Here is a 20,071-nt window from a genome sequence, read left to right as displayed (position 1 = left end):
TAAATAACTTGGTTAACTTGAATTTTTGAGGAGCTTATGTATCTGAGTGCCGTTTGTGCATTTGAAATTATCTCTATTGAACACTAGATTAAGTATGGCAATAAATTATATTCCAAGCGTAAGGTATGCATATAGGCTGGTAAAATACATATTAGCAATTTGATTTCTCTGTGAACTTCAGTATTTCATTTCAGATGTATATCTTGCAGTTTACAAAGTATAACTTTTGTTTTTCATGTGTGTCATAACTTGTAAAATGAATACTTTTTGAAAAATATGTAGGAGTTTGACAAGTCTGCAGATTTGAAGAACTATTTAGAAAGTTTATTTTTCACTACTGAAATCATTTTTAAAAAAATATTCTGTGTATTAAAAAGTTGGCAGCAAGGTAAAAAATATTATGGAAATGTAGCTTGTGTGATTAAATTTTCCTCACACATTCAAAGTGAAAAATAACAGCCATTCAGATGCTGGTTTTAAATCTTTTGGCAAAATAAAGGCTGCAGGTTAGTATCATGCCGTGTTCCTGTTTTTGTTCTCTAAGGATAACCTGAGATTTCCTTATGTGCAAACAGTAAGCCTATTCAGAAGCTGTAAGTCCACCTGTTGTAACTGTTAGTGGATTATTTGCTTTACTGATTTTTATTAGGAAACCCGAGGATTCTTGTACTCCAGCATCTTTGAAAAGAGGTCTTTCAATTGCAGTACACTGCTTAGACTGAAAACTCCAGTAAATCCATAAGTCACTAGACCAGTTAAGGTGGGGCTCAAACTTGGTGAAAGATGTAATGCACTGCAGTGAAATATATTATAAGAAAGAAGATGCTTAATCACTCTGATCTACAGTACCTTAATAATGTATGCAATACTTTATCAATTGAGCTGTGTTGAATTGCAGTGCATGCTTCAGAGTGCTTTGTCTTTTGGATAAAAAGGGGAAAATATCTGCAGATATTCCTTCAGAATATTACAATTGTATGTTTTTGTGTTTGTTTTTAAGGTGATTTTTCTTTAAAAAGTATTTTCTACTAGAAGATAGTATTAAGATCTACTTATTCTTAACATTTCTCTCTCCAAAAGAGTGTATCTTCTCTCTGGCATGCTGCTTTTAGTGTTTGTTACGTTAGAAGGTAGAGATTTGAAAAAATAATCGAAGTGCATATGGTTTCTTTTTTAAATTGTACTCAGGTTTGTCTAAATCAGCAGCTGCTTCTTGTGTTTGAATTAGATTGAAGTCCTAGGGTCTAATAAGGTAATGAATGTATTTTTTTCAACTTTTTTTTTTTTTTCAGATGAAAAAGCAATTTGGTGATAATGAAGCAATTACTCAGGATATTGTTGGTTCTGCTCATGTGGAGAATTATGCTTTGAAGATGTTTTTGTATGCAGACAATGAAGACAGAGCTGGGCAGTTTCATAAGTACGTGAAAATCTTTGCTTTGTTGTCTGAATTAAGATATTGGTCAGAAAATTTGAATTTTAAACTCTTTTCAATTTGACTATAAGCAGGAATTGTGCTTTAATGCATTCATCTTCCAGAAAACTCCAAGTGTTACTATTTCTGTGTCTAACTTCACTGGTATATTCCATCTTGTGCTCTTTAAGTGGTTGCTCACCTTCTGTCAAGCCTTCTAATTAGCCTTCTCAGACTAATATTGAACTTGCCGTCATGCGTATTATGTTTTTTACTGTCCAGTGATATCAAAATTGTTGTGACGATGCATGATGTTGTTTGATTTACAGAGATTACTACAGCATGATAATGATTTGGCTGGGCCCTTTAAAGATAGTACAGGATGTCGGGTGTCCTGTATTGAACATTCCAAAATAGAAACTAAGTGTAGAACACATGTTCTGCTTGAAAAAATATTGAAGACTTTCTGCATAGTATGCATGGTATTAGTCAATATGTACCTGAATTTTAACATTGTGAAGTTCTGTAGCATCAGATTAAAAGAAGAAATGAGGGAAGATTTGTTTGAAACAAGACAGTGTAATCTAAACCGTTAAAACATGATCCTAGGACAAGACATTGCCAAGATAGCAAAGTGTTTTCTTTTTTTTTTTTTTTTTTTTTTAATAGAAACATGATAAAGTCCTTTTATACTGCAAGCCTCCTGATAGATGTTCTGACAGTATTTGGGGAGCTCTCTGAAGAGGTAAGTGCTAAGGATGTATGATTGCTTTTCGTAGCAGAGTTGCAAGTTACTTTTCTAGTTCTGCAATATTTTTTTTAATATAACTTTGAATACAAGCTTCAGAGAACATAGGTTCTAATTGTGTAGTCAAATACACATCACTAAATGGTAAGGAATTGTGATAGCCATTTCAAATTGTATGTAAAATATTAGATAAACATTAGCAATACAATATTAGAAATAATGTGAAATACTAGATATCTGCTGTAAGATGACTTAGCAAATAAGCAAGACTTAACAAGTATTCAGTTAGAATATCAAAGTCAGATTTTTACTGAGGAACAGCAGTATTATATCAGGCAAATGAGAATGATTATAGGAAAAATGATGCAAGGCTCTTGGCTTTTTCCATCTTCCTATTTTTCACCCTGCAAGAACTTCAGTGCTAACATTTGAGTTGGAATTATACACACTTTTAGTTACGATGGGTATCTTTGTTGTCACAACAAATTTCACCTTTACAAGGTGATAATATTAAGTTGAAAGGATATGAATTTACTTTAAAAAAAAAAAAAAAAAAAAAGGCTTGCTGTATGACCATTTGGAAATGAATATTTTATTTTTAAAAACTGTCTACCAAAGTAACTAACACAGACACATTGTAGTATTCTTTATGGCAGATTATGTGCGATCAACCAAGTTTTCCAGAACTGGCTGAACAAAATCATGATTTTATTAAGGTATACCAAAACAATCTTTTGGTCTGTTTTAAAGAAAACTTTTAAATTAGGTGTATAGTCAGCTATCTGTTTATTCATGCCACACAGGAGAGTTACTCTCCAGTATGGTGGAGAAGATACTTTACTCTTAATGTATTTCTTGTTCTGAGAATTAGTTTAGCAATGAACACTTCGGTTTTAATTGAATGATAAACTCACTTTGGAAATGTAATGATATAGTTGATAACTTCTGACAAAGAAAAAAATATACAGAAAAATGATACTGACTGGTGAAGGCAAGTTTCAAAGGCTGTTAAAGGAAGGTTGAAATACCTTAAATGAGAAACAGCAGTGATACTAAACAATTTGTGACAAAATCAGCAAGGACTGATCATGTAAACCTGTGGTTATATTGGTCCCAAACTACTCCATGCCATATTAGGAATACACAAACTAGATATTCTGTATGTAGATTTCAGGTCTGATAAACATTTTTCATCTGCAGGCATATTTGTTACATGTAAAATGCAGTAACTGTGGCTACTTTCATTTGTAAACATTGGAAGGCAAGTAAAAGAATAGTTTTGGTGGTGGTGTGCTTCATGCTCATATTAATCATCGAGTTGTTGTGCAGGAAGGGGGACACTTACACAAATGTTCTTTCACGATTCTACATCTATAACCTGAGAATATACTAATCTAAATGTTTCATCTATCAAGTGCAACAAGTACGAGTGTTGTTTCATGTGTTCTGTTTAAACTGGCTGCTCTGCACACTCACATCCTTTATGGTATGAAATAATAACAGTCCCTAGAGCCAGAGAGTGAGTAATGTAATGGACCAAAAAGACTGTAGGAATCCAGTGCATTACCAATACTCAGCAAGCTTTCAGAAGTCCTGAAAAAATCCGTCATGTATATAGGAAAAAACAATAAAATGTTAATGAAATGGAATGCTAGGAGTGATATGTTTACTGCTGAATGCTGCTTTTTCATTTATGTTGAAAGTACAGAAGTGCTTTGTAATTAGAAAGAAGAATTACCTCATTTTGATTGTTTAATTAGTGAAGACATTAAAAGAGTGTGTACAAGAAATACAGTAAAAGGCTTGCACTTCTGGTTAGCATCATTAAGTTTCACCATTTTCCTTATCCAGTGTCACATGAAGGAATGGTGGAACAAGTATGATGTGACTGTCTTAGATTTTTTCAAAAGCCTCTTTTAGCCTGAAGGAAGTCTCAGTCTGACTCCTGGTTATATAGCAAGATATCTAACTTTTCTACCCTTTCTTACTATTCAGACTATCCATGTTTCTTTTCAGTAGGTAATTGCCTTCACATGTATGGAATGTTGACTATTAAAATGCTTTTAAATCAACAGCAAAAAGCATAGAAAGCAGATACTTGACACCTAAAATTAGAAATTCAGTATTCTAAATAATGTGTATATTTCTAACTGTCAAGTGGTTGATTGTAGGTTAGTAGGAATGGATTATATTAAAGGAAACGCTGGATATTCCATATCTCAGCATTAGAGCTAGACAAAAGGGTTCTCTAGAAGACATGTTTTACACAGCTCATATGAGATCGGTAAGAAGTTGTGTGGTAATAGAGTTATTTTCCTTTACCTCAGTAATGCTGTTCAGAGGGCAGCCTGAAAAGAAACAGACATTCACATTGAAAACAGACTAAAAGCAACATCTGGGTTCAGGCGTTAGAGTTACACATCTAGGTGCATAATAATGTGTCAAACAGGGTTCACTTACTTGCCTATAAATTTTGTGATCTTTTATAGATTCTTCAAATTGCCTTGCTATCACTGCCAGAAAAAAAAATGCCTTTAAATAAAAAAAAAATCTAGATTATGCTTTTTTTTTTTTAATGTTTCTTTAACTGAAATGTTCATTACCAAAATACTAATTTTAGTCAGTGATTGTGGGCTGTCCAAAATGTCCCTAGCTGTTCTTTCCATTAATTAGGTATTTTCTTCTATTCATTTTGGAGAAAGCTTATGGAAATAACTTTGACTAATTTAAATCTCAGATAAATTATTAGTGGGCATGTCAGTGTTTCGTGCACTCCTGAAAAGCATCCACTGAAAACTAATTAGTTGACTGTATTTAAAACATTCACAGACTGTATTAAAATAAAGCATTCACAGTTTCTGAGAAATGCAATTTTTACTTTTTCAGGGAAGTTTTCTGTAAACTTCAGGTTGTTTCAAAGGAGTGTTAAAAATAGTAATGGCGTTTGGAAGAGTTTTTCCTAGCCCATAACTGTGAATCTTGAAGAATTCTGTCTTACTGCATCAGTATGGCAGAACACTCCAGTTAAATTTCTTTAGGTAAATTATCTTTAGAACGTCCTTTTGGTATTTAATACAGATTACTGAACTTTGTCAAATATTTTGTAGTGTAACATTACACCTCTTTATTAAAAATGTAAAGTTAATTTTCAAGAAATGATGCTGAAAATGTTGTATTCAATATTGAAAAAGTAGGATAGAATTCCAATATAGTTTAGCTTTTCAACTGTTTTTTCAAAACCTCTGTATCGATCATTTTGTGCAGTGTTGCTCAATAACTTCTTTAAGATCATCAACAAGTATACTGTTGCAGTTGAATTTTATGGTTACTTAATGGCCATTTAATAAAAGAACAGAAAATAGATGATCTGGTTTCAGACCTATACGAAGGAAAGCAGATTCCAGGGAAGAAAATGGTATCTAATTCCTGAGATCCTAAAGTGTAATCTAATCTAGTCTGGTATGCTTTGCAGTGTTTTATATTGGTATTTGGAGTGTTTTGTTTTGTTTTTTTTATATTCTTATTTCAGTCTGTTAATAACATTTCATATATAATTTTATAGGTAAAACATAAGTGAAAACTACATCTGTACAGCTGTGGTGTTCTTAACCTTAGTTAACAGTGTAACTCCAACTCAACCCCTTGCTCAATGCCTCTTCTTCACAATACTGATGGAGAAAATAGGGTGAGAAAGCTTGTGGGTTGAGATGAAACAGGGAGATAGCTTACCATTAGAGAAACAGGCTAGACTTGAAGAAAACTAATTTAATTTATTGCCAGATGAAATAAATTCAGGTAGTGAGAAACATTAAAACAATCCCTTTCATCCCTACTTTCCCAGGCTTTAATGTATGCTTTCACTCTCTACTCCTCTTCTGCTCTGCCCTGAATACTGCAGAGGTGGATAAGGCAGGTTATGGTCAGCACATGCTGATTCCTCTCTGCTTCTCCTTCCCTCTCACATTTCCCTTGTTCCATAGGCTTTTCCCCTGTCCTCCATAGGCTGCAGTGTGAATCTCTACTCTGACACCGTCCTCTCTACAGGCAGCAGAGAATACCTGCTATAGTGCTTGGAGCAACACCTTCTCTTCCTCCTTCTCTGACCTAGGTGTTCCCCCGCTGTTTCTCACTCTGATTGTTCCCTCTTCTTTGGGTTTAGCTTTGGGCTTTTTTGCCCTTCATTAAATACATTGGCCTAAAGGTGCTGTGCCTGTGGCTTGTAGGCTCAGCTGTTCTGAATTGGTCTGGCATGGCCTCTTCTCAAAGATGATCCCTCAGCTGCCAAAACCTTAACATAGGCACCCAGTACAACAGCATTTCCACACCCCTATAATAATGTTTATAGAACACATTATCAAGAAATAATTTCAGTGTATTGAAAACAGAAGAGAGATGTACAGGCCGTTAAGAATTGCACAATGTTCTGGACACATAATTCTGCATTTGGTGGCTTCCAGAGTATTTGTGAATGATGAAAGAATTTAATCTGCAACACTACCTGGCCAGGAAAGATGCTTCAAAGGAAGTACATAACAGAAAGTTATACTTTCTAGTTGTGCTTTTCCTTTCTGAGGTATAGTGAACGCATTTTTAAACATTTGCCATCAGGGTATGCTATTTTGGAGATCATTTCATCTGCAAAAACAAAAGGGCATATCTTTCTACTAAGCTGCATAAGCATTCTGGTGGATAACAAGGGAGCTTGCTGGAGTTATCCAGTATGCTATAGCTCTTTCTCCCTTCATAGGTAATAGTGCAGTAGACTTTGTAAAGTAAAATCTGTCATTTCAGTTTACTAATTTTCTTACTTCAGATGTAATTTTAGTCAGGACTTTTAAAGAGAAATGAATGTGTCTACCTGCTTCCAAACGACTCTACCTGTGATTGTTACTGTGGAAATTTGAGTTCAACAGTGCCTTGCAGATGTTACTGTTGGTATGAGGCACACTATCAACCTGCGTTGTTCATATGGCTAAACTATTCCATTCATCCTTCCACACTTCCCATCTCTGTTCACATTCAGTTATATCCCATGAAATATATTAGCCTGTAATTGTCAGAACATGTGACTGGTTGCTACTGTTACAACTTTTGACAGAGTAGTTGATTTGAATAATCAGTTTAAGATTTCTCTTAATCCAGAAAGAGTTCTCAATTGTTAAAAAAAAATCTAGCGTAACAACCCCAGGAAATATGAAATGGCCAATCCTCTTGTCATGTTTTGAAATGTTAGTGTTGTATGTTAAAAAAGTCAAGTATATTTTTAAAAATGAAATGGAAAACCTCAGACTAGGTGAGATTCTGACATTTATTTGTCACTCGTTTTCCACCCCGTGAAGAGAATAATCTCTGAAAACCCAAGTGAAATGCTTCTCCTCAGTGTTTTTTTTTTTTTTTTTCAGAAACTGAAAATAGTGAAAAATATTTGTTTTCTTTAAAATACTGTAAACTATTTGTTTTCTTTAAAATAATTTAAAATACCAAAATCTGGCTACTACCAGAGTTTTTAATGTTCAAACCATGGAGGTAGAATCAGAAAGGCAAGTAGCAGATTGGCTTCTCACTTTTATTATTTCATAAATATACTGCTTCACAAGATAAGAATTGGCAAAAGTGAAATTGAGTACCAATATAGTAATTTTTTTTCGAGAAATACTCATGTTACAAATAACTGAACTATTGACCTGGCAATATTGTTTTATTTAAAGTCATTATTATGATAAGCCGTCTCTTTGCAGTTAGTTTATATATTGCTAAAGTGCTTTATCTAATTTTAAGCAATGTTGTAAAGATAGAAAATTAAAACATTTTGTCTAGAATATCTTACACATTAATCCACAACTACACCACCCTTTCTCTATTCATGCTTTTAAATACCTATTAGTAATTTAAAGTAATATAATGAGAAAAAATATAATATTATTGATCAAAAAGAGTAGCATTGTTTCAGATTTTTTAATCTGAAGTAAATAATCATCTAAGGAAGTTTTCTTTATTATTTCACGTCAGTAATTACATGGTGGTCTGTCTTTCACAGTAGATAGTCCTTGTATAACTATTTCCTTTTCCTTTTCCTGACATGCTGCACTAATTGAAGATCTCTACATTTTCATTTCATGCTGAGATCCTGTTAGAGATGTTCTTTTTATATTTTTTTATTCACTGATTAGATTCACATGCCTTATCTTTAAATGAGCGTCAAACGATAGCAGCTTAGAAATCTCTTGTCAGGGTGGAAAACCTACTTATGTTTCTTTCTTGAATGCATTAATTCACAGAAGTGAGTGGTTAAAATAGCTGGCCTTTTACCTTTCTCAGAATGTTCAGCACAGAAAGTATGCCAGGTGGAAGGCAGCATACATTCATAACTGCTTAAAGAATGGAGAGACTCCTCAGCCTGGACCTATTGGAATGGAAGGAGAGAGCTTTGGTATGTATTGCATTTTTCTATGAACATCAACAGGAAGCATAGCTTCCCTGTGCAGAGTTGCATTCATGATGAACCCTTTTCTACATTCTCTTGTCATCTTCTCTTTTAATTGGACTTCAGTATTTGATTGATTTATCCAGTGTTGTGGTTTTTTTTTTCTTTCTGCCAGATCGGAGATAAACATGAAATGGGACTTAGTGAACTGGTAAATAAAGTTTTGATTGGTACAGATGATCTATATGTCATGTGTACACACACACTTAAATATTTATTTGTTATTCATTCATGTCTGGGCTCTGTACCTGGATCTTTGGTAGATTTTGAAATCTGAACCTGTAATTCCAAATATGTTCTAAATAGACTTGTAATCACCTTTACATTGGTTTTGTTTTATACACGTCAAAACATTAGAAAACTGGCGTTTCTTCCAGTTCTCAAATTTTTGTCATGCAATCCACACTTTGAAGCTTCTTTCCTGTTTGTCTGTGAGTAAAGAGGATGAGCATAACCTACTCTTTACAGACTGGTTGTCCCTTCCAAGAAGGTATATCATCGTATTCCAATTGGCAGCCACTAGCTGATTCTTTATCAGAATTTAAATGTACAGGAGAAGATAAAAACGACAAAGCAGCTTGAATGAAAACAGTGACTTATTTAGCTTACCACCTTTATCTGACAGTGAGCAATATAGAAAAAAGATAGGCAGTCTACTCCCTCCAAGCTCACCGTTGCTAGAAAGTAGTGTGTCACTTGAGGTATGAGGTTTCTTTCTATTGTCTTCCAAATGTGAACTGGAGAATATGACGTACAAGGAGTTAAGCAGGTTTCTTCAGTCTTTAGAAGAGAAGTCTAAACAGAGTTCTTAATGCTCTTTTTAACTACCTCATGGGAAAGTGTAGAGAAAGTCAAGACAGGTTGCAATAAGGAAAATGCTGATTAATTATTAGGGGAAAAAATAATGTTCATCATGAATCTGATCAAATGCTGGTAGAAGATCAAAGAGACTGTAGCATCTCTGTCCTTGAAAATTTTCAAAATCTGGCTGGACGCAGTCCTGGGCAGCCTCCTCTAAATGACCCTGTTGGAACAGGGGTTGGAATAGATAATCTCAAGATGTTCTTTCCAACCTCAGCCATTCAGCCGAAGTTCAAGTAATTGTGAGCAAGTAATGTGTATGTTAGTCTGATTTCCAAGCTACTGTTTCATCATTCTTCTTGTTTTGCGTACCTAAAGATGCCCTACATCATTAGAACAGCTATCTTACCCACTGTAAGCATTTTCAAACTGTTTTTTTTTTTTTTTTTTTTTTTTTTTTTTAACATATGATCTTTTTCAAGGTAGTTTTTTAACTACTGGTGCAGCTGCAAGGAGAGAATTATGTTGCAACTCCAGCTGCAAGTATTGCCACATCTTTAAGTCAAATTACACCAGTTTGATAGGAATTCAATGAAGAAGATGTGAGGAAAAAAATCTTTCAGAGTGAATGTTATGAATTATGTCATTAATTATGGCCCAATTAAATGTTTATAGCTTTAGATGAATATTCTTTAGTGATTGGGCACATAGCTATAGGAATATTTACGAAGTTCTCCTGATACAAAATGAATTGTAAACAAAGGCAAAAAAAACTTGGAAATTATATTTTACTGGAAGATACAGTTTAATAAAGAAGTGTCAGTACTTGCTTTGTGCATCATAAGAAGAAAAGAAACATTGTTTGAATGTACAACTGGACCTTCCCCATTCCTTTCTGCTTGCTCATTCTCTTCCTTCCCTTGCAAGTGGAAAATGTCTGTTTAAACAGAGTGAAACTAGGTCTCTGTAGCTTGACAAATTACCATTTTTTTCCAAAGTGTTATTTTCCTTGAAAACTATACTGTAACGCTTAGAGATGTTTTTACAGTAACATAGACATGCTTTATGCGGTTCTGCTGTTGGATTTATGGATGCTTTTGTCAAGTTGCCACCATGGAAACTTTAAAGTGACATGCGTTATTTATTAATGCATTTGGAATACAAGTTGTAGAGTACACATAAAGGTCACTTAATAGTAGCCCCAGGTCATCCAACAAGTTTTAATACTAATGGAAAAATTAAAAGTATAATTTCATATGGGAAAAAGTTCTTGAATAATCACAGTGTAGCTACAGTAAAATGTATTGTCACTACTTTCATTGCAATATATAACAAATATTCTACATTTATATTGCAGAGTTCCAAGAAACATTTATAGTCCCAACTAGCTGAAAGATCAGTATGTGAGCTGTCAGTGTGTCAGTGGATTTTTTTTTATAGTTTATTTCTCAATGCTGGGGTGGAAAAAATATATAATATATATGTATACATACATATATATATAAAATAAGCAGTGTTCCAATAGAACCTTGCCTTCTCTCTAGCAACTCAAGGTAGGAAAGACTTGATTTTTTTTTTACATTAAAATTATAAGATGATGACCAAAATACTATCTTTTTAAATCTCTGGACTCTTTAAAAATTATGCTAATTTTCAATTTAGTCTTCTGGGCTGTTGAATTTCAGTTATGTTTGCCACTTCCTTACACTAGACAGTACATTTCCATACACTGTTTCTTGTTTTTCCTTGACATCTTAATGCATAATACTTTGTAACATTAAAAAGCCATTGTGATCAAGTTAATATTGGGAAAACATTTGTATGCAGTATTCTGATATAAAGCATGCACCCATTTGTAGTGATAATGTAGGTTAAGTTACATACTTTACCCAGTCAACCCATAGACTCTAGAAAGAAGTCACTTTACAGATTTTCGAAACTTATGAATTCATGGATTTTGCTGTCCATGTGGTTGCAAAACCTCCTATAGCAATTTAAAAAAAGCAACTATTAATGTTAATAGTGTTTTACTAAGGCTAATTTTAGATCTGTAAGTGTCTTGATCAAAGTTACTTGTTGCATGTGCATGTTGCCAGATAATAAAAATATAATTTAGTTTAGATGATAGTTTTAAAGTGATGCAGAATGCATCAAAAAAAAAAAGATTTCCTGAGAATGTTAAACATTGTTTGCTGCAACTTCTGGCACAATTCATATCAATTCATAAAAGTTAACTTCCTGAGGTTTATTACAGTTCTACATGTCAAGCATCTGCTTATTTCTGTGTATTAGGGTTTATCTCAAAATCACTAACATCCTGTGTTACCAGAAATTTAGTAGATGTAATCTAGGTGGTTAACAAGGAGTACTGTTAAGCCTTGAGAATCCTTTATTTATATATAAGTATCTTTTGGACACATGGTTTTAGCACCAATGCTTGGTATCAGCCTTATTCCAGAAAGTCTTACCCTCAGTAAAAAAATAAGCAAAGAGCAAAACAGATAGCTGGTGATAGCCATAGTACTGCAGCTTCTGAGGAAAATCTAAAGAGCCGATTTGATCCATTCTACTAAGATCATAGCACAAAGGCTTAGGAGGCTCCAAGACAAGAAACTCGGCTGGAGCTAAAAATGAATGTGAATGTTACTCTTTTTACAGGCTTCTTTTACAGTATTTCAGTAAACTTAAAGGTCTTTCAAATTTCTGGAGTAATTACTGCTTTATGAGAAATGAAGTCTTTAATTTTTTAGCATTCATTCCCTGAAAAGTATGTATTTCTCAATAATCTTATGGATATTCTGATCACAGAACTATAAAACAGTTTGTTGAATTAAACTTTTCCAGCAGCCTGAAATCCTTTTATTTACACCACTACTATTAAAACTCTTCAGGAATACTGCAAGCACATATCTCAACATAGTCTTAATATTTAATCTTTGATTTAATAAAATTTTAAATATTTTCTTTGCAGTAAGAATACTTAGTATGTTTTGTTGACACTTGGCTACTGTAAACACTTAATAAGCGTTAATTTAAACAAAGCTACTTTTATGTTTAATACAGTTTAACATTTGCCAGTTGCATAATGAGCAAACAGTTGAGCTTGATCTCTTTGTGCCTGCATAAAAGTATATTGCCCTCCTGTGAATTTGCCTCTTACATGGACTGCTGTTAAGGGTGGCCAACACTTTTCTTCTGGCTTCTTTCTAACACTGCTGGACTTTTAACCATTTGAATTCCTATCTTCTATGGCCAGAGCTCTTTATAGTTGATGGTTTTTTTGTTTGTTTTAGATTTTTTTCATTTTATTAATTTTAGTCAGAATTGTTTCTGAAAAGAGATCAGAGAGAAAGAGATGGACAGCAAGGGCTTGAAACTTGGAGAAGGAAGTTGGCAGAAGATTAGTTGATGTTTTTTCTTTCCCTAGTTCCCAGGGATGGGCTTTTCCTGTCTCTAAGAAAATCTGACTGTGTTTGGCCCAAGTTTTGTACCTTTGAGAAATTGCAGTTTGCAATTGAGCAAATTTCTTTGCTCAATTCTTGAGCTTGCTAGAATTTTACAGCTGAATTCCCTAAAGGTTCCATGTAATGGAGAATCCTAAGGCTGAGGGGAGTTTCCTGCTTCTACAGTTGTATCTCAGAGCTGCTGTGGGTGGGAAACTGGCAATTAAGAGCAGGAAGCTTTATGTGTTCTCCATACTGGCTTGGCACAGAAAAAAACTTCCAGATTCAAAGGCAGAGTCCAAAATGAGGGAGAGGTATGGCAGGGGGAGGGTAAGTTGGGACAGAGAACCAGGAGGGACAGGGAGAAAAGGGCTACCATTGCAATTAGGTGTTCCTGGACAAGGAAATTAGGAGGTGATGGGAATGAACAATTGTTGCGTAGCATTCCACTTCTACAGGAGTGCCTAGAAACCATTAATTAGTCACTCCTGTAAAGAAGCTCATCTCGTGCTCACCAATGTGGATAAACTCATGAAACAGATTAAGTTTGGAGGCAGTGACCACGTCCTGGTTGAGTTTGTGATGTCAAGGAATATGGGCCTCACAAAGAGCAAACTCAGTATCCTGAACAGAAGACCAAAATTCCAGCTGTTTAAAAACCTAGTGGATAAGATCCTCCGGGATGCTATATGTAGGGACAGAGGAACAGATCAGAGATGGCAGCTCTTCAAGGACACTTTTCTCAGAGTGCAAGAGCTCTCCATCCTTATGTGCAAGAAATCAAGCAGGGAAGGCAGGAAACTGTCATGGCTGAGAAATGACCAACTGAGGTGCAGTTGCCTCTTTCAACTTTTTTGACCTGCAGAAAGGTCAAACTGAGGTGCAAGAAGGAAATGCACAGGCAGTGGAGGTAAGGACATGTGGTCAGGGAGAGTGCAGGGATACTATCTGGATGTGTAAAGATGAAATCAAGAAAGCCAAGGCATGGATGGAATTTAACATGGCGAATGCTAAGGTACTCAACAAGTTCTTTGCCTTTGACGTCACTGGCAATGAAGCTTGTCATGTCTCTCATTTCCCTGAACCTTCAGGCAGGGGCGGGGGGAGCAAAGTCCTTTCCACTATAAGCAAAGAGCAGGTTTGAGACCACCTGATGAAATTGAAAAGCCTATGGGGCCCAATGCCATGCATCCCAGGTCCTGAGGTCCTGAGTGAGCTGATTGATGTAGTTACCAAGCCCCTCTCCATCGTATATGATGGCAGTCAGGCAAAGTCCCCAGTGACTGGAAAAAGGGAAACATCAGTCCCATTTTTAAAAAGGGTAGAAAGGAAGACCTGGGGAATTACAGACCAGAGAGCATCACCTCTCTGCTTGGGAAGATCACGGAACAGATCCTCCTGGAGGTAATGTTAAGGCACATGAAGAGGTGATTGGAGACAGTCAGCACAGCTTCACCAAGGGCAACTCATGCCTGACCAATCTGGTGGCCTCCTATGATGGAGTAACTGCATCAGTTGACAAGGAAGTATAAAAGTCGTACATGGAAGATTGTACTAATGAGCCAAACTGTTCATATTCCAACCAGTACTGAAATGATTCATTAATTTAAACAGAAGAGATCTTTGAGAGTGTGAGAGTTTCTAGATCTTTATCCTGTGTTATGTTGCTTTTTTAACTTTGTTAAAATCAGCGGTAAGTGGTTTTGTTTAAATGCTCTGTATCACAATGTGGTGGTAGCACTTTTTCTACGAAGAAAAGTTGATAAGAGATTTTAAAAGAAACACTTAACTTTTCAAGTGTTTTTTACAAAAGAGTAATTCCTTTTTTGTGTTGTATTAACAGATCTTGAAAGAGAAGAAGCAGGGTCGTCATCTCTCCATAGTGGAACAACTCAACCAACATCATCATCTACATATGAAGCGAATAACACACCAACTACTAATTTCACTGGCATACATATACCACCAGGTGCCCATGCACCAGCCAACACTCCAGCTGAAGTACCTCATAACACAGGTATATCACAATCACATGCAAAAAAACATACCTTTATTAAGGAGCAAATTCTATGATTAGCTAGGATAGGCCTCCATTTAAATATAAAGAAAAAACATTTAGATGTGTTATGTTTTATGGCAGATGCAACCTCATAAATTTAAGCTGTAATAATACCATAGGAAAAATACTGCTAAATATATTGGCTCCTACATCCTTCTTATTCTCTGTAATTTTTGGACCAAAACGAAGTTCTTAAAAATGTGAAGTTCTTCCCAATAGCTGCATTAAAAAGAAAAAGTTGTATTTTTAGATTATTTGTGAACCCACACCTTTTCCACTTCCTTTTGCCTTTTTTATAGTTTTATGTAAGGCTACCGAGTGAGAAGCTTGTCTTCAATCCTGATGATCATTTGATTGTTCAGATGTATTTTTATATTAGGGAATATATGAGATGTTTTTCTCACACATCCCCTCCCCTTCTTTTACTTTCTTATTTTAAGAATGTTTCTCTGAAACAATCTGTGAAAATTCAGGATGTTCTTTTTTCAGCTTTATCAAGGGGAAATCCTTCAGATAGTTGGGGGGGTGAGGCAGGGGTGCTTGTGTTATTTTTTTATATTCAGACTAGGTAAATTGTTTAGCTCTATGTTTTTGCTAGAACTGAAAATTATAGAATATGTAGCTTGTTGGAGTACATGAATTGTGTGTATTACTTAGTTCTAACCCCACTGTGCTGTTTCTTCTAGCATCAGCATTTCCTTTTCAAATCTATCTTATTTATTCTCGCCAACTGTTTTCAAAGGAATTAGGAAGGGCACAGCTTGCAAGTGTTAGATGGCAGACATGGGGCTTTAAAAATAGAGACTCTAATGTGAAGAGGCAGAGTATAAGTTTCCATGTAAAAAGTTTACTCATACTCTTCCTTAGCAGATTTTCCTCGATACAATAGGGTAGACGGTGTCTTTTGGACTAGTATTTTCTGAATTTGTTTAATGCTTGAAATTTAAAATTCTGTGAAGTACTGTAGTGATAAAATGAGACTGTAAATTCTTCAGTATTATTTAATAAAACATTCCTAATCTGAAGTGGAAGCCTATAAACAAAAATAACCCAATTCCAATTGTTTGCATTGATTCGCAGGAGTGACAAGTAATACCATTCAACCTGCTCCTCAGAATATTCCTTTAGTAGATCCTGCCCTTTACAGTGCTCAGTCTGCAGGTAAGGTGGTGGCATTTGTATTGTCCACACATGGATGTCCTGTCCTGTGTGTTTCTCCCTGTCCCCTGCAGCTTCCTCATAGCTTAATTTGCAGCACTTAAGAAGTTTGAGAAGTAATCATTACCATTAGAAGAATGCCATAATAATGATAACTATTATCAGAACACTATAAATTCACAGATTTTAAAAAGAATGGACATCATCAACGTTGTGTTGCTGAAAGTTTAATAGTTACTGAAATCTTTCCGATAGTGTGTGCTTAGTGTTGTCTAGGTTTTTTAATGTGTGATTTTTATTTTTATTTATTGTTACTATTTTTAGCCAGTGAGCTAGCTTTGTATTAAGCTTTTGCATAGCTGTTTCTCAGATGAGGTTCTGGTATACTCAACAAAGTCTGTATTCCTGATAGCCTTTCTAAATTCTGTTTTCAGTAATTAACACACATTCCCTTTCCCTAAAATTTCTTCTTTGGGCTTAGTCTGTAAGTTACTTACTCATTTCAATAAATAATCAAGAAACACATTCCAGTGATGTTTTCTGTTGCAGCATAGTTGTGTTACATACCAGCAGTGCTTGTTGATTGTAAGTAGTGCCTGTATTAAATGAAATAATATAAGGAACCACTGCTAGTGATGTTATTTTGATTTACCATTTAGTCAAGGCTTTTATCTTCTAAAATGTCACTGGTCTTACTTCTGTTTTAAAATAAGTTTTACTGAAAAAGCATTTTTAATCAGTGGAATACTATAATAGAAATTTAGTATTTAGCTTGATTCTAGTCTGTTGTAATAAGAATCCTGAAGGATGTGTCCATCATAATATATTAAGAAGCCAATTTTGTCAATGATGTCTTAAAAAGAAAAATCATAAAAATCATCTTTGATAGTTACAAATCCATTTCTAGTGTTCCCTTGAAGAACAAAAGGTGCATCCTAATTTTTCTGTCTGGCATATTAATAAAACATCTCTTATTACAGTTATCTTTTACTGGGGAAAAAAAAGTCCAACCTGTTACTGAACCATTTAATCTGAGTGATGGTTTTGCAGTTTGGCGGCTATTATAAGTTTCGGTAGCTACAAGTGAAAACTTAGCTGAAAACTTAGAAAATAAGCTGTCATGCAGGAGCTTGAGAGGGTATATAGGACATGTCAGTCAGTAGAAGTACAGTAACATTTTCTTTGTATGCATATGAGAAGTCAAAAGCATTGGTCCTTATCTTATTATCATCCTGCCATACATGCATGATCATTACCTAAAACATTCTCCCTTCAGCTAGTCAGAATAATATCTTCATTCTCCCTAGACTGCTGAGGATTCCTTTTTATACCTCCAGTACTGTGCTGTGGAATAGCCTTGTCCTGTAGGTAGATTAGGAAATGGCTGTATTTCACAACATACATACTAAGCTGTGGGACCCAGGAGTCCTCCCCAGTTTCTGGGTCACAAAATATATTCAGGCTATATATTCTGACTGCATATTGAGGTTAAGTCTTGGTATGCTCTGTTCCTATGGAACTGAAGTTTCCTATGGGAGGGAAAGAGGGATTGGTATAGCTTTCCAGCAGATTGATACAGCTAGCTTAGTGTGGAGTACACTTACTCCATGATTTAGACACAATGTCTGTGTCTATAGTAGTAAATATGCCTGTAAGTATTTGTTTGACACTGAGAACAGATGGCACAGAACTGCTCACATCCATACTATTAAACTTTTAAACCTTTTAAACAAGGTAGTTCATTACGGCTGCCAATATTGAATGGTCTTTAGCTTGCTCTAACCACGAATCGTGCCCAGGAATTGTTTGGGAAAATGGTAGTTGTCATGGGCTAAAACCATACTGCAATCTGTTCCAGTAGTTTTGACAGTGTAGACAGTCAAGTTTAAGTGTTGAGACACATTCCCTGGCACTGTTTAATGTACTAGTATAGACATAGCCAAACAGGATATTCCACATATTCCTGCAAGACTCTTTGTGGTAGTAAGATCAAATGTATATTTTTAAAATAAATTATATATTTTCTTTGCTTCCCATTACATGGGAGAAGCAATTTGATTAATGCTATGATGGGAAAGAAACTTTTGGTGGAGAAGACTGGAATATTCATCAAAAGAAAATTTAGTTAAAATAAGAGTAGTCCTTTGATTTTAGTGAGCACGAGACCTTCAGTAATTGTCCTGTCCTATGGGAACAGGTTTCAGAGTTGAACATTGGCTTTTGAAAGTGTCAAAGTATATGCAATTAAGCGTTGCTTAATGTCTACTAGCAGAATGTAAAGCTATATAGCAACTTTGTATAGTGAGTTCATGTACTTCTCTGATGGTAGGGTGTTTAAAAATTTTATTACCTCTAGATTTTGCTAACACTAAATTCATTCATAGCTATATTACACTGAGTTTTTATAAAATGTTCTTACATTACCATATGTTCCCCTCCACAGGTGGCATAGTATAGAGAAACCATTTGTTCATTCTAGTTCATTCATAATAATGTTTGTTTTTCCACACAGAAAATAAAAATAATAATTTCACATTTCATATGTTTTTACAATCTTAAGAAAAAAATCTTTAAGGAATTGTATCCTGAATGTCATAACTGCTTTAATGGGGGGAGGGGGAGGTGGGGAACCATGTGGCTTAAAAAGCATTTTTATTCTTTGCCATTTCCATTTTTATATACCAGTTTGCACTGGTTTTATTACACTGTTCTTAAATCATCTGCCTTGTATTTGGGCAATTTCATAAAAAAGGAAGAACATCTGACAAATATAAAAGGATATCAAGGAGAGGCATATATACATATGTATATATATATGCATATGTAAAATACACATTTTATTCTAAAACTATTTTCTTAACATGATATTTGGCATCACCAGTCTAATCATCTTTCGTTTTTTTATTTTATCATTCTCTTAAAAGAATGATGCTTTTTGACATTAGTTATGGATTCCATGTCTGCCACATTTCAGTAATAAATATAACTACTAATAATTTCAGATGAACGTAGGAGTGGTGTGTTTCAGTACACTTTTTCCCATCTCAATATTGTTAGTAATTTTAGAGCTCAGAATCACGGACTGGTTGAGGTTGGAAGAGACCTCTGGAGTTCATCTGGTCCCACCCCCCCACTCAAGGAGAGACACCTAGAGCCAGTTGCTCAGGACCATGTCCAGACGGCTTTTGAATATCTCAAGGGAGGGAGACTCCACAACTGCTCTGGGCAACGTGTTCCAGTGCTCGGTCACCTTCACAGTCAAAAAGGCATTTCCTGATTTCCATATGGAACCTCCCATGTTTCAGTTTGTGCCTCTTGTCTAGTCACTGGACATCACCAAAAGAGCATGTGGCTCCACCTTCCTTACAGATTTCCTTCAGAGATCTCCAAGAACTTTCTGTGGGCTAAAGAGTTGCATCTCTTTCAGCCTTTCCTCATATGAGAGATGCTCCAGTCCCATAATCATCTTCATGACCCTTCTCTGGATTTTGCACTAGCTCTTTTTGTTCTGGTGAGCCCAGTAACTGGACACAGTACTCCATGTGTAGCCTCACCAATGCTGAGTAGAGGCAAAGGATCACCTGCTGCCAATGTTTCTTCTAAGGCAGCTCAAGATACCATTAGCTCTCTTTCCTGCAAGGCCACGTTGTCATCTCACAATCATCTTGGTGTCCACCAAGACTTGCAGGTCCTTCCTTTTCTGCAAAGCTGCTTAATTAACCCTTAGAAAGTATAAATTGAAGTTAGTTACCAACTTTTGAGGTGACACTCTTGATGTGAGTACATTTTATATGTATGTATAATATATATATATATACACACATATATATCACACACACACATATATATACACAGATGTTATAGTTAAATTTCTCATTATTTTGAAAACTTTACAACACAGCTGCTCTATTTCTATTCTACTTGTCCATTGTGAATTGCTGACTTCAATAGGAGTTGAGCCCAC

General features: G+C 35.1%; 1 protein-coding gene across 1 annotated transcript in view; it reads left to right on the top strand.

Moving 5' to 3' along the window:
* The window catches only part of VTA1 (vesicle trafficking 1), a 40,749-nt gene that overhangs the window by 16,159 nt on the left and 4,519 nt on the right, over positions 1 to 20,071 (top strand). Inside the window, exons 3-7 of the mRNA XM_084285415.1 lie at positions 1,293 to 1,420; positions 2,084 to 2,159; positions 8,481 to 8,592; positions 14,734 to 14,907; positions 16,030 to 16,110. Of these exons, the coding sequence (XP_084141541.1) occupies positions 1,293 to 1,420; positions 2,084 to 2,159; positions 8,481 to 8,592; positions 14,734 to 14,907; positions 16,030 to 16,110 (571 nt within the window). The remainder of the gene's footprint in view (positions 1 to 1,292; positions 1,421 to 2,083; positions 2,160 to 8,480; positions 8,593 to 14,733; positions 14,908 to 16,029; positions 16,111 to 20,071) is intronic.

Source organism: Netta rufina, assembly GCF_964035555.1.
Source record: "Netta rufina genome assembly, chromosome: 3".
Classification (NCBI taxonomy): Eukaryota; Metazoa; Chordata; class Aves; order Anseriformes; family Anatidae; genus Netta; species Netta rufina.
This window is presented reverse-complemented; position numbering and strand designations above follow the sequence as displayed.